This window comes from Pipistrellus kuhlii, unplaced genomic scaffold (assembly GCF_014108245.1).
Source record: "Pipistrellus kuhlii isolate mPipKuh1 unplaced genomic scaffold, mPipKuh1.p scaffold_m20_p_3, whole genome shotgun sequence".
In the NCBI taxonomy this organism is placed as follows: domain Eukaryota; kingdom Metazoa; phylum Chordata; class Mammalia; order Chiroptera; family Vespertilionidae; genus Pipistrellus; species Pipistrellus kuhlii.
The window spans coordinates 177,954,862-177,968,985 of NW_023425529.1; the positions used below are offsets into that span (position 1 = coordinate 177,954,862).

At 49.3% G+C, this 14,124-nt stretch overlaps 1 protein-coding gene across 4 annotated transcripts in view; it reads right to left on the bottom strand.

Moving 5' to 3' along the window:
* MTUS1 (microtubule associated scaffold protein 1) overlaps positions 1-14,124 on the bottom strand; it is a 128,472-nt gene that overhangs the window by 11,689 nt on the left and 102,659 nt on the right. For all 4 annotated transcript variants that reach the window (XM_045588928.1, XM_036455282.2, XM_036455286.2 and 1 more), the window contains one exon: positions 13,224-13,290. In XM_045588928.1, coding sequence (XP_045444884.1) covers positions 13,224-13,290 — 67 coding nt within the window. The remainder of the gene's footprint in view (positions 1-13,223; positions 13,291-14,124) is intronic.

Here is a 14,124-nt window from a genome sequence, read left to right on the forward strand (position 1 = left end):
GAAGGAAAATGATGGTTTTAGGGTAGAGAAAATGACAGTTTAGATCCATGATTACTCTACCTAAGTAATGTGGATTTGGCCAACTCCTGGGATGAATTTCTGGCAAGATGTAGACTGTTTTCTTAGGAATACACCATGTGGCAGTAGAAAAACCAGTCACATGTCCCGTATCAGTCTTCTTTCAGAGGTAAAATGGGCCACATTGAAATAATAGCAAGAATGGTGTCCACTAAAGAGAACGCTTACAATTCAAATAAACCCACAAATATTTCCTGAAGGGGGAAAGGAACTAATATTAAAAACAAGAAACTGCTGCCCAGCCCATGTGGCTCAGTGGTTGAGGAGAATGCTGCTCTGAACACGAGTGTGTCTGTGTCTGTGTGTGTGTGTGTGTGTGTGTGTGTGTGTGTGTGTGTAGAGATTATAGCTGGAGGCAGATTATAGAGGCCATTACATGAAATATCACTGACAACTCATTCTTTGGGAAGAAACTTTGGAAGTTATTTTTTTCTCTTAAAGTTTCATAACAGATAAGGGCTCTGTCGATTACTACAGAGCATCTTCAATATTCACTTGTCCTTTTACTGCGCTGATTACTTATCTGAGAAATAATGATTCAAGAAGGCCCATGGGAGGCAAAGGAGTAAACACAACTTAACTACTGCTACCTAACTCTCCACGGTGCACAAGCAAAAGGATGGACCCCAGCCTCTTTGGTGGGGATTCTATGTTAGAACTCTGGGAAAGTCAGCAACAGAAAAAAATATTTTGGAAGCAGTCAGTGAGGGTATCAAATAACTTTCTAGTCAGACAAACACAGCCTTTTTCCTTAATTCCCTTGGAATTCCAGAATTTGGGGCAGGGGGGTAGGGGGGAATAGCATGACCCCTAGCCCATCCAAATGCTCACATCAGAACTAGAAAACAGAAGAGCTTCTAGGCGGAAGCTTGCCATTGCTAGTGGGTGAAGGGAGGACAGACAGACAGAGACGGGAGGGGAGGGAAGGGGAGGGGAGGGACTGAGAAGCTGGACCATATGGGGAGTGGGCTCTTTGCTGCTCTAGTACACAGCCCAGTGCGCAGGCGCGGCCCAGATGGTGACATCAGCCCACAGCTGTGCTGGGAGCTCTGCCCAGGGTGCCCCCTGTGCTGTGCGGAGAACAGCTGGGTGGTGTGACCATTCACAAAGGCCTTTCTTTCTCATCCTTGGCCTGGGCTCCTGGGGAAACATTCATTTGGTGTAAAGGTTTGTGAAAGACTCCCCCCACTTTTTTTTTTTTTTTATGTATTCTATGTGTACATATCTTACCATTGCCCCCCCCCATACCCCACTCCCATACATGCCCTCACCCCCCAATGTTTTGAAGGACACGTGCACTGAGTTACCAAGGGCACTCCGGGTGTCCCTGTCACCCCGGGGGCAGGCATGGCTGTCCTTGCACTTCCCACCGTTAGGAGAGATTTCTCATGTCCCCCTGCTTGCCGGCTCCCATTCTCAGGCCTGTCCCTTCCTGGCTTCTTCTCCAGAGCCCACTGGCCTCCAGTCACCTAGTCAGGCACCCAACAAGCCCCGATCAAACACGCGATGTTTCAGCCCGGAGTATCCCACACTGCTAGGCGGCACTTATCCAGAAGTTATTGGGTAAATGCAACACCCACACCGCAATGAAGTAGTCCTCTGTCCTCGTTTTGAAAACATCCTTCCACGAGGTGATGTTTAAAAGCAAGTCTGATTGAGGGCACTGAAGCCCACTGCCTGCAGCAGAGAGGGCGGATGACGACTCTCATACACAGACTGGCAAGGCCACCTCCAGCAATCCGCCTTGAAACGAGGAATACCGTTTCCAATGAGAAAAAGCAGACACCCCTCACTGACAAGATTAGCCCTCAAATGTGGGCCGCGTTGCCGACGAGAAGTCAACACTCCACTCTGGGAACTGAGAATTCTAGGCCAACGACAAAAACAGGAAAATCGCAGGGACACTCCCTGACAGTTGGAAACATCGGTAGCCGAGCAAGGAGCAGATATTTCAGAAGAAGCGGTGACATGCCTGATTCGTTTTCTTTTCCACTAACTCTCTGGGTGACATCTAGAAAATGCCCAATGTCAGAGTCAAATATAACCTCTGGGAAGTAGAACTGGACGTAGAGTCATCCCCAAGGAGAGGAGACGGCGCCATTACATGCTGAGTCCTGGCGGCTTTCCTAAGAGGGGGAGGTCGGGTTTTTATTACTCCATTTTGCAGAGACTAATTTCCCCTTAGTAACTGGTAAATGCGCTACATGCACAGAAAACCTCACTAGACAACCATGGTCGTAAGTTTTAATATTCTTTTGAAATAAAACTGACAGTTCTTCATTTTTATGTCTCTGTAGCATGCTTCATCAAGAGACAATCACAAATATTTTAACTCTCAAGAATGCAAATACAAGTCTTAATAGAAAAGAGGTAGAATTCGTAGGTCCACATCTCAGCCACACCATTTATCTAGTATGCGATTTGAGAAACTTAAGCTTTCTAAGTCTGCATGTCGTCATTTTAAATGGAGATGATATGTTAGTGCCTTCCCTGCAGAATTAAATAAAAATAATACATGTGAAGCGCTGGGCCCAGTGCCTAACCTGAGCATGCATGTAATAGATGTTATTAACAAACAGCCTTGCAAAGGGCCACCGATTCACATGTGCTTGGAGAGCCCTCAAAGGCATGTGTGGGTTTCCGGGGCAGAATGTGACAGTTAAAACGAAGCACTGCTTGTCTCGTATTCAAAGAAGATAAATACACGCATGCACACAACCACCAAATCTTCCCTGTCTGCCACTCTTGTTCTTGGCAGTCTATGCAATAGAATTTTCCCACTTTTAGGCGATTTTTACTTACATTGGACATAAAATGATAAAGAAAAAACAAAATTGGGGAGGTTGCCCTAATGGCTCGCGAGCCACATGCAGCTCTTTGGTCCCTTGAGTGTGGCCCTTCCACAAAATACCACGACCTTGGGCGAGTCTATTTTGAAAAAGTGGTATCAGAAGAAGTTTAAGTTTAAAATATTTGACTCTCAAAATAAATTTCAATGGTTGTACCGTTGATATTTGGCTCGGTTGACTAATGAGTTTGCCGACCACTGCCCTAACCAGTTTGGCTCAGTGGATAGAGCATCGGCCTGCAGACTCAAGGATCCTAGGTTTGATTCAGGTCAAAGGTATGTACCTTGATTGTGGGTACATCCCCAGTAGGGGGTGTGCAGGAGGCAGCTGGCTGATGTTTCTCTCCCATCACTGTTTGTGACTCTCTATCCCTCTCCCTTCCTCTCTATAAAAAAAATAAATAAATAAAAATAAATAAATAAATAAATAAATAAAATATATTTTTAAGCACATTGAGGAGGTCACATGGAAGAGCCTGCAATGTTTGTGATGCCATGTAAGAGACTGGGAAAGAAAGAAAAGACAAACTGGGAAGATGACTTCACACCCTAGCTGTACACACGTGCTTTTTCTAGATGCTTCCTGCAGGCCTGCTGTGGATAACAGTGCTTCTCAGAGCAGAGATTCCCTTCCCCGCACCGTCTACGAGGGAAACGAGTTGCCGGAATCCAGCCCTGCTTGCCTGCTTTGGGCCACTTTCTCAATCTCTCTCTGGCCACCTGGGAAGTCAGGCACCTGCTTTTAGTTCTGGGCACCTTTGCTATTGTCTTCAGTAGTATACACTTCTTCACATAAACATAGTTTGTGTTTTTAAACTTTTAATTGTAGAATAATTTCAGATTTGTAGAAAAGGTACAAAGAGGGTAGAGAGCATTCCCAGCATCCCCAAGAATGAACATCTTACGTAACAGTGACCTTACTTCCCCTGTACCCCTGCCCTAGAAGTATGAATGGGGACTCCACCTACTACTATAGTAGCATGGCTATTTCATAATATCATTCTATGAAGGGAAATCCAGTCATGACATACTTCCAGGGCAAGTGATTATGCTGGTTACTCTCTTAAAAGGAAGTTTAAACTGTTTAAAATTGGAGATAGCACTATAACTGAACAAAGTAACCCAAGAAGCCATTTTTAAAAAAAGTAAAATTGCTATTCTGTGGAAAGGCAGTAGCCTACAGAAGAACAGCCAAAGGGTAGGGGCCTAGATTATCCTACAACAGTCATTCCCAACTTTCCTCAGGCCAATTTCCTGATACACACGGTAGGAATGAATATCACCTGCTCAGAGCCCACAGTCTGGTGAAGAGACAGTGAGAGAGACGGCACTGTGTTTTGCAGAGTGAGCCTTCACAGACTGTCTGTGGAACAACCATTGACGCACAAGAGCCCCACATTTCACTTCCCAGGAGGTGCTACTTTTTTATGTGACCTAGAAATCTGCAGGCCCGTGGTAGAGAAAGGTTTTTTACTAAATGTCAAAGCTAGTTACCAGTGGCTTGCTAACTGCCCTAGGGAATGATCTAAACTGACACAAAGTGATTTCAAAGCCTTCCGTTAATCATAACGTACCAGAAATTGACTTTTACAAAAAGCCTGCCCTACCAAATCAATTCTCCCATAAATCATACAGCCTAACCTCTAAACCCAGCTCATACTTGACAAAGTACCCTCACATTTATTATTACAAGTAATATATAATAACTAACAGAGCTAAAAGAGAAAAAATAAGCAGTAATAAGATAATAGCTGGGGACTTTAATGCCACACTCTCAGCAATGGAAGGTCATCGAGACAGAGAATCAAGGAGACAGCATGTGTCCTTGAATAGACTGTAGACAAAATGGACCTAACGGACATAGACAGAACACTCTACCAACAGCCACAGAACACACATTCTTGAGTATACACGGAAGATTTTCTAGTCTAGACCATATGTTAGCTCCAAAAACGATTCATAGCAACTTCAAAAAGAATGAAATCAGACCAAGTATCTTCTCTGACCACAGTGGCATGAAACTAGGAATTAATAACAAGAGGGAAACTGCAAAACTCATGAACACATGGTAATTAACACTCTCCTGAACAACCAATGAGTCAAAAGAGAAATTAAAGGGAAAGTTAAGAAAGTTTCTTGAGACCAATGAATATGGAAATACAACAGGCCAGAACTTATGGGATGCAGCAAAACATTTCTCTAAGAGGGAAGTTCATAGCAGTACAGACCCAAATAAAAACTCGACTTCTATGCCTTGAGGAACTGGAAAAAGAACAAACGGAGCCCAAGTTAGAGAAGAAAGGGTATATGTTGAGTTGGCACAATCGGTATTACATAAAATCTTATTTCACTAGAGAGGGAACTGAAGTGTCTGGATGGGGTCTACAGCGCAATCTGCTCAGCCTTTTCCAGGGCAGGTTCTACACCACAGAGCACAACCTTACTGAGCGGCTCTCTTCCCAGCCTGAGAGGAGGAAGGGAGAAGTGAGTTCCTACATCCAATGGACGCCTCAGGGTATCAGGACTCAATTCTCTAGTGAGAGCTGGGTATCAGGATGGCATGATAAGGCAAGCAGAAATGATATTTTTTCTCCCTACGCCGACTAGTCCTGGCAAATTCTTCCCCATCTTAGAGCGCAGGTGCCAGCGAGGAATCCTCGGAGCCTCGGGTTCTCTTCCAGTAAAAGGCTCTGCTGCTTTTCAGCTTACTCACCGGCCAGCAAAGGGCTGCAAAAACAGATGCTCTCCTACCAGCACCAACACACATGCCACGGACCAAAGAAAACCTTTCAGAGGAAAGTGCACTGGAGGCGAAAGCCTGACTCAGTAAGTGACGTAGCGCTCTCAGCCTCAGGCCTGAAAAAATGAGTTTGGACTTCAAGCCAATCACATTTCCAACAAAAGGCTAAATGTAGCGTTAGTAAAAAGGTGATTCTGAGCCAGGTATTATTTGGCCTCTCCTTCTCCCTGATGATTCATTTTTAGGGGGCAAGGTTGCTGAAATGCATAAGATTTGGAAAGCTGTGTACAAGAATAGGCTCAATTCAGTAAAAGCCATTCGGTATTGTTTCCCCTCTTAGGTGCTTACTTGCTTCTTATGTACTTTTTGACATAAAAGCAACAACATTCTGGATAGTGGGTGTGGCACCAGGGGTCGTCCAGGGAGTGCCCGCATCAGGGTCGCCTGCATGAGCATTAGAAGCAGACGCCTGGACTCCATTCCAAACCGCCTGAGTCAGGGCCAGGAGCCTGCATCTTAACCAGGTCTATTTTAGTAAACAATGAGGTCTGAGAACCACCACCGTTCTAGAGAGATGACATGAAATTAGGGATAAAACTGAAATTGTCAAAACTGGGCAAGGACGAGTTAGGACAAGGAAAAAGATTCAATGGACTTTCAAAACACATCCCTTAGTGACATGATGCAAGGCGAGGGAATGAGGCCTCTTACCTATAAACACAGCCAGCCCGAGTCTATGTTTAGGATAGAGAGACACAGATAGGAAAAGAATTAGCTAACTGGGAAGGCCTGGGGAGGAGACAGGAGTGGGGGGGAGGCATCAATGGGCTAGGGAAAGGGAGGAGTAGGAGAGACCTCTGTAATATTTTCAAGAATAAAGATAAAATTTTATTTAAAAAAAATGAGCTAAGTTTGAGGTGGGCCACAGGTTGAGAACTGCTAGCAGGGTGGCCTAAGACCATCAGAAAACACAAATATTTACATTATGATTCATAGCAGTAGCAAAATTACAGTTAGGAAGTAGCAACGAAAATCATTTTATGGTTGGGGGTCACCACAACATGAGGAACTGTATTAAAGGTTCGCAGCATTAGAAAGGTTGAGAACCACTGACTTAGATGGAAAGTGTGTTTCCAATGATTAACATGAATAAAAAAAAAAAAAGGAACTCATAATTATGGCTCTCTATGACACCACCATGATGCTACAAGGAGTAAGAATGACACATCAATCCCCCATCACAGGCCTTATGTTTGCTGTGGATATAGTCCATCAAATTAAATTATAACCTATTTCAGGGGCTGACACTTTCAAAATAACCTGATTAGCATATGATAAGGGTGAAACCAGCTCTCCCTAGCTCCTGCCCTTCAGGAGGAAAACCATCCCTTCACCGGAGTGCCAGCGACAGAGCCACAAAGAGGGAGGCGATCCTGGCCTTGCCTTTGAACAGCTCACGGTTCTGGACGGGGAGAGGCGGGCTGTACATACATACGTAAGAGCCACCTGAAGGGCACAGTAGAAGACACCATTCATCAACCTGCTTGAAAGATCTGGGTGAAACTCAATGGGAGACGAGATACTTTAGGTAGGTTTTGAAAAATGAGAAGATGTTTGAGAGGCAAAAAAAAAAAAATTTTTTTTTTTTTTAAATAGCAAGTTAGTGAAAAGGGGAGACAGCATTTCAGACAGCGAGGATAACCTGTACCAAAGACGTACAGAATACGTCTGAATCACCCCCTGGCTGGGGTCTGCCTGGGGAAAGCTAATGGGAACAAAGGGAAATGAGCGTGCGGACATCATGAGGTTGGACTGCAAGCGTACAGCTCAATCTTACGTGCTGGCTTTGATAAGTCTGGATTTTTTCCCAAAGACAAAAAAATGGAGTCATTTCTTATCCGTTAACAAGGAAAGGACACAGGTGAGATTTACCGTGAGGACAGTCCCGGGAGCGTGCGGAGAGGAGAGAAGCCGCCCGGAGACAAGGCGGCCGTTAGGTGAGCAGCGGGATATACTAGGATCCCAGGTCAGAAACGATGGCGCTTCAGTGAGAGCGGCAGCAGCCGGGATGCTGAGCGGGAATGCTGAGCACACGGCCTGGGAGCGGGTGGAGGGCGTGGGACAGAGCCTGACCTCGGCCTCTGGCATGGCTGGCGAGTGACCAACAACGCCACTGCAGAGGATGATGCGTAGACTTGGAGGGTGAGGTCTGAATGAGAAGACGCTGCAAAGAGGGCTCAGGAAGCAAGGGCCGGGGAAGTCCGGGACGGGTGAGCACATAGGACCGGCTCTGCTGCAGGCAGATGGTCACCGGGGAACACACCCCTGCTGTTCAGGACGGAGAGGGCCAGAGAAATGAATGTGGAGGTCATCACCCTACAGGTGGCAGCGGACGCCATGGGGATGGGCGGTGACACAGCCGACAATGAGACCCTCTCATCACCTCAACACTGTTTGTGCCGCACCCACTCAGCAGGCTGGCCCACAGGCATGGAGCATGACTGCAGTGATGACTAGGAAGTGGTGTGCAGCTCTCATGTATGGGGGCCTTGCCTCTGTGCCTGATAGAAGAGGAAAAGATCAGAGCGTGTGCACAATGACATGGACGGGCCACAGAGACGTCACGCTGTGTGGAAGAAGCCTGGCACAGAAAGAGCATACTGTGTGTTTCCGTTTATATGAAATTTTACCACAGACCAAGTTAACCTACTGGTATGGTGATAAAAATCAGGCCGTGTTTGTTTCTTTTGGAAAGAAAGAAGCCCGGGGGTGGGGGTGGAGGTAGGGTGGCGGTTCTGGGATGGGAGAAATATTCTGTGCCTTGATAGAGGTGAAGGTTATATGAGGGTATGTGTTTGTCGAAACTAATGGAACAGCAAGCATTCCATGGTGTGCAAATTATACCGAATACAAGGTCAGAGAACAAACTTGCATACATACATTCATATAAATAAAGAAGAATATGCGAAAACAAAAGTGTGTCAGGATAGGGGAGCTATGGCGATTGCCCTCTCACTTCAAGATTTTAATTTTCATACGTTGTTTTTAAGTAAAAAGGATCTCTAAAGCTTCAGATGCCCATAAGTTCTGACCAGGCACCCATAAACACGGAAGGCAGATCATCTAATTTTCCGGGGGGGACAGCGAAGAGTCTCTGCCATGAAGGAGTTCCTCCCTGAGGACAGCGGAAGACACGAGATACAACGAATGCAGAAATGGAGGGATCGAGGGCTTCCGGAGCGAAGGCAGCCTCAGGGCTGTGCTGTAAGACGGCCGAGAGGGGGGTTTGGAAGGAGCAAGTGGAAAGTTATTCCAGGATGAGGATGTGGCACAGAAAGCAGGAGCATGTGGGCTGCAGGGCTGGGTAAGCTGAGTTAAGCGGGCAGTCCAGGCCACGAGTGAGTGAGGACAATGGGATGAGGGAGAGGACAGTGGGGTGAGGGAGAGGACAGTGGGGTGAGGGAGAGGACAGTGGGATGAGGGAGAGGACAGTGGGGTGAGGGAGAGGACAGTGGGATGAGGGAGAGGACAGTGGGATGAGGGAGAGGACAATGGGGTGAAGGAGAGGACAGTGGGATGAGGGAGAGGACAGTGGGATGAGGGAGACGACAGTCGGGTGAGGGAGAGGACAGTGGGATGAGGGAGTGGACAGTGGGATGAAGGAGAGGACAATGGGAATGTCAGTCAACAGAGCGGAGAGGTAGGTTCTGAAGGGCAATAGTGCAGACGCCACTTGGGCTGCATGCAGCGCTCCTAAGTTTATGAGCAGTTCTCGGTGTACGGGAACCTTACCTCCGTTTCCACAGAGAAGGTAAACAAAAATCACCCAGTGGGAGAGACACACCAATGGCCCCTCCTTTACTTTGGAGGGAAAGGTGGATGCTTGGACAATGGTGACAGGGGCGGCTCTCCCTTCTGGAGTTCCCATGATGGACCAGGCTCTGTGCCAGCCACGGCACATACGTTACCATTTAACTCAAGCTCCCAACAAGCCAGCAAAGTGCACATTCACTTCAAATCCTTGAGGAACTGCCGTCTAAGAAACTAACAAATGAATGGACAAAAGCCACACCCCAAGCACTTCCCCTGTATCAGGCAGGGATCCATCACGTCCCACTTCCCTTTGAGTGGGAAAAAAAGAAAAACAGCCTGTCCTGGAGGGGATTCTCTTAATGTTTTGCCTAATAGTCCTTCTTCCAGTGCAGTCTATGATGTCACACAACAGCATATGTGGTTCATTACTGCACAGCTGCAAACTGCATACATCTTAACACCTACTGCGTGCCTACTAGCAGTCAGCACTTGCTGCTATTTCACAGCATGTTACCTCATGTAATCCCCATGACCACCCTGGAGGCAGGCAACTGGGACAGGCCCTTCACAGGGGATGAAACAGGACAGAAAACACATCATGTGACTTGCCCCAGGCCTCCCAGCTTCCCAAGAGTTGAACCTGGACAGTTTAACCCAGTGGTTGGCAAACTCATGAGTCAGCAGAGCCAAATATCAACAGAACAGCGATTGAAATTTCTTTGGAGAGCCAAAGTTTTTAAACTTAAACTTCTAACGCCACTTCTTCAAAAAAAATAAATAAATAAAAACTCATCCAGGCTGTGGTATTGTGGAAGAGCCATACTCAAGGGGCCAAAGAGCCACGTGTGGCTTGCAAGCCGCACTGTGCTGACCACGGGCCTAACCCCTTCGCTCTACTGCCTCCAAGTTTAAAACCGAGCTTTCAACTTCACCGTGGGGGTGACCTGTTCCATTCTCGGTTCATGCTACAAACACGCAGACGGGCAGCTGCGAGAGCATCCTTCCCGCCTGCTTCTCCAGAAGAACTGGCTGAAGGCCCCTCTCTGCCCCCTTGCAGAGCCAAAAGCCCTTCCCCACATGCTCCGCGCTGTCACCTGAGCCGCCCAGCCTGATTCAGCAGCCCGGTGACATTCTCCAGTCCGGCCTTGGGTGACCGGATGATACGGACGGCCAGCCGCCGCATCCCGACACCGTGATAGCAGCGGAAAGGACACCGGGGCCGCTGTCTTTTCACCGGGGAAAGCTGAGCGGGGCCGCCCGGGAGGCCACTTCCTGTCAGGCTGGGGCCCCGGGCCCATTCACATGGGGAACTGTGCTCTCCGCTAACGGGGCCCAGAGGGCGCCCCATTCAGGCCGAGAGAATGAGAGCAGTGTCCGTGGGAGGCGCTGAAACGTGAGCGGGCGGCGGGCCCATCTCCCCGGCCCTGGGTTAGAGTGAATGAGACACACAAGCGGGGCTCCGGCCTCATCTGCCTCCGCAGCCCTCACATCACCTCTGGCCCAGCCCAGGGCACCCAGGCTGGTCACAGGGGTGATCAGAAGCCCAGTAATCATAGGGCAGAGAGCCTGGAGCCTCTGGGAGCTGGTTCTCGGCTGTGCTTTTCGGGATCTGTCCCCCTAGAATGCTCAAGTCTTTGGGGTCCTGATGCCATCTGTCTGAACATTACGTTTCTTTTTTTTAATTAAAAAAAAATATATATTTTATTGATTTTTTACAGAGAGGAAGGGAGAGGGAGAGAGAGCTAGAAACATCGATGAGAGAGAAACATCGACCAGCTGCCTCCTGCACGCCCCCCACTGGGGATGTGCCTGCAACCAAAGTACATGCCCTTGACCGGAATCGAACCCGGGACCCTCCAGTCTGCAGGCTGATGCTCTATCCACTGAGCCACACCGGTTTTGGCTAAACATTACGTTTCCATACGGAGCCTTCATTCCCTCAGCCCACAACGAGGGCCCCCGGCAAGCTATTGGGACCAGGAGCGGGTGGTGCAGTGCGGGGAGAAGGGAACAGGACGAGGCCTGCAGAGAGGTCTGGAGCCCACACTCCGGCCACCGGAGCCTTGCCGGGGGAGACAGGGGTGTTCGCGTCCAGCACGTGGTACTGACCGTGTATCAGCGCTGGTCTCAGCCCAGGAAACATGAGCAGTTTCTCCCGGAGCTGGGTGGACACAGTTCTGCTCTGGCCGTTGCCTCTGCATGATGTGCACACATACCTGCACACGCGTTTATGTGGTGACGCCAGCACGTGCAGAAAACGGCACAGGGCCCTGACCGGTTTGGCTCAGTGGCTAGAGCGTCGGCCTGCGGGCTGAAGGGGCCCTGGGTTCCTGTCGGCGGCATGTAACTGGGCTGCGGGCATATCCACAGTGGGGGGTGTGCAGGAGGCACTGGTCGATGTTTCTCTCTCATCGATATTTCTTTTTTTAGTATATATTTACCTATATATTTTTAAATATATTTTATTGATTTTCCACAGAGAGGAAAGGGGCGGAATAGAGAGCTAGAAACATCGATCAGCTGCCTCTTGCACACTCCTTTCTGGGGATGTGCCCACAACCAATGTACAATACATGCCCTTGACCGGAATCGAACCTGGGACTTTTCAGTCCACAGACCGACGCTCTATCCACTAAGGCAAACCAGTTTCAGCTGTCATCAATGTTTCTAACTCTCTATCCCTCTCCCTTCCTCTCTCTAAAAATAATAATGATAATGATAATAATAAATAAATAAATAAATAAATAAATAAAATATATTAAAGAAAGAAAACTGCAAAGGGCGAGGAGCTCGCCTCTCGGTGGACAGCCCCGGGCCTGGCTGAAGCTACCGCGGAAAGTGGGTTCTCGGGGGTGGGGGTGCCCACGGCTCACAGGGGACCCCGAGACAGCAGCTCCCCCACCCCACCCGGCGGCTGGGGTGGGGGAGGCAGTACTGTCAGCTGCACACATCCCATCCCAGGAGGGACCAGAACGGAACCGGAGGCCAGCCGGGAACAGCGGGCCTGGGTGGCGAGCGTGCCAGGCCTCAGAGGCACATGGCTGCCCGTGGACCCGGGTCCCGGGTCACCATCAGCCCCGTCCCACAGGAGATCAGCACAGAAACGGGCCTTCTCAGACAGGCAGCGCCTCCTCTCTTCATACTCACCCCACCCGCTCCTCAGGGAGCGCGACGCCAGCACTGCGATGAGAGCAGGGGTTCTCTCCCCGCCCTTCAGGGTGAAGGAAAGGGGCTCCGAAAACAATAGGACGGAATGATTGCCCAGGAGCCCCCACGGGGACAAAAAAGCACCCCTCGCCGGCTTGGCTCAGTGGATAAAGCGTCAGCCTGCAGACCGAGGGGTCCCAGGTCCGATTCTGGCCAAGGCACATGCCTGGATTGCAGGCTCGATCCCCAGTGGGGGGTGTGCAGGAGGCAGCCGATCAATGATTCTCTCATCATCGATGTTTCTATTTCTCCTCCTCCCTTCCTCTCTGAAATCAATAAAGATATATATATATATTTTTAAAGCGTGTGTCCCTGTCTTTGGGAAGAGGAATGCTCTGGTCATCAGAAAGCTCTGTGAGGCTTAGTCAGGTCCATGCCAGGAATTCTGTGAACTGCCGGTCACTCTGCCAAGCTTCAGAAGAAACGCCGATGCTGGAGAAGGCAGCTACCAGCTGCTGGCCGGCACCTCCAGCCACCACGCGGACAGCAGACCCCAGTGGCCAGTAACACGCAACAAGAAGCAAAGCTCTTTCTTACCCAGCTCTCCCCGGAGGCTCACGAGTTCTTGCGACAGCGTGTTGTGCTGCTTCAGGGCTTCCTCCCGCTGCGGAAGACAGACATCGGGTTACTCCGGCTGCCAGGGGGTCCCCCCGCGGGGCGCACACGTGTTAGCACCAGAAAGACGACACTCAGCGTCCAGAGGCCAAGATGGGAATCGCTTAGGCTAACAGGGTGTGTGCCGTTCAGCAAACAGCTGTCCCTTCGGGTGCAGGAAACCCCAGTTCCCCCAAAACACACCTGTACCTTCTCAGGGCCCCGTGCAATGTTCACTGGAAGCGCTGAGAATGTTTACTTTTAGCTGCAAAGCCTTTCCCCAGACGCGCGCTGCACCGGAGGGAGATGCGATGCAGTCTCCTCCTCCAAGGGCAAGCCCGGCCTAATCAGGTCTGGATAAATATTTGATGTTCCCAGCGTCTGCGCCTGTGTGCACTTTGCCCTGCGTTTGCAAATACCAACAAAAGGAGCTGGGACGGCCCTGGGCTTCTAAAAAGGAAGACACCAAGTTTGTGATAAAGCGGAGGCGAAAAAAGAATCCTCTAGCAAAGGCAGAAACTAAACTGATTTGACTCAGCAAGACACAGTATTTTCTGAAGAGGGTACTGTTCTGAGTCAGCCACAGTTCCTAAGGAGATGCTGCAGACACACATCAGGGAAAAGCAGGCAGCTGTCTTGGTTGTCACAAAGCAATTTTCAAAAAGAAAAAGAAGAATTTCCCAGGGACAGCAACTCACAGCCATCACCCATGCACACACGCTCACACAGACACAGCAATCAGATCCCGTTTCTTACCACGCAGAGCCCCAAACCCAGGGTGGGAGGGAAGTCACAGCTCCCCGAAAATGCCCCCCTCGGAGCAGCCAAGGGGAGCCTCCCGCCA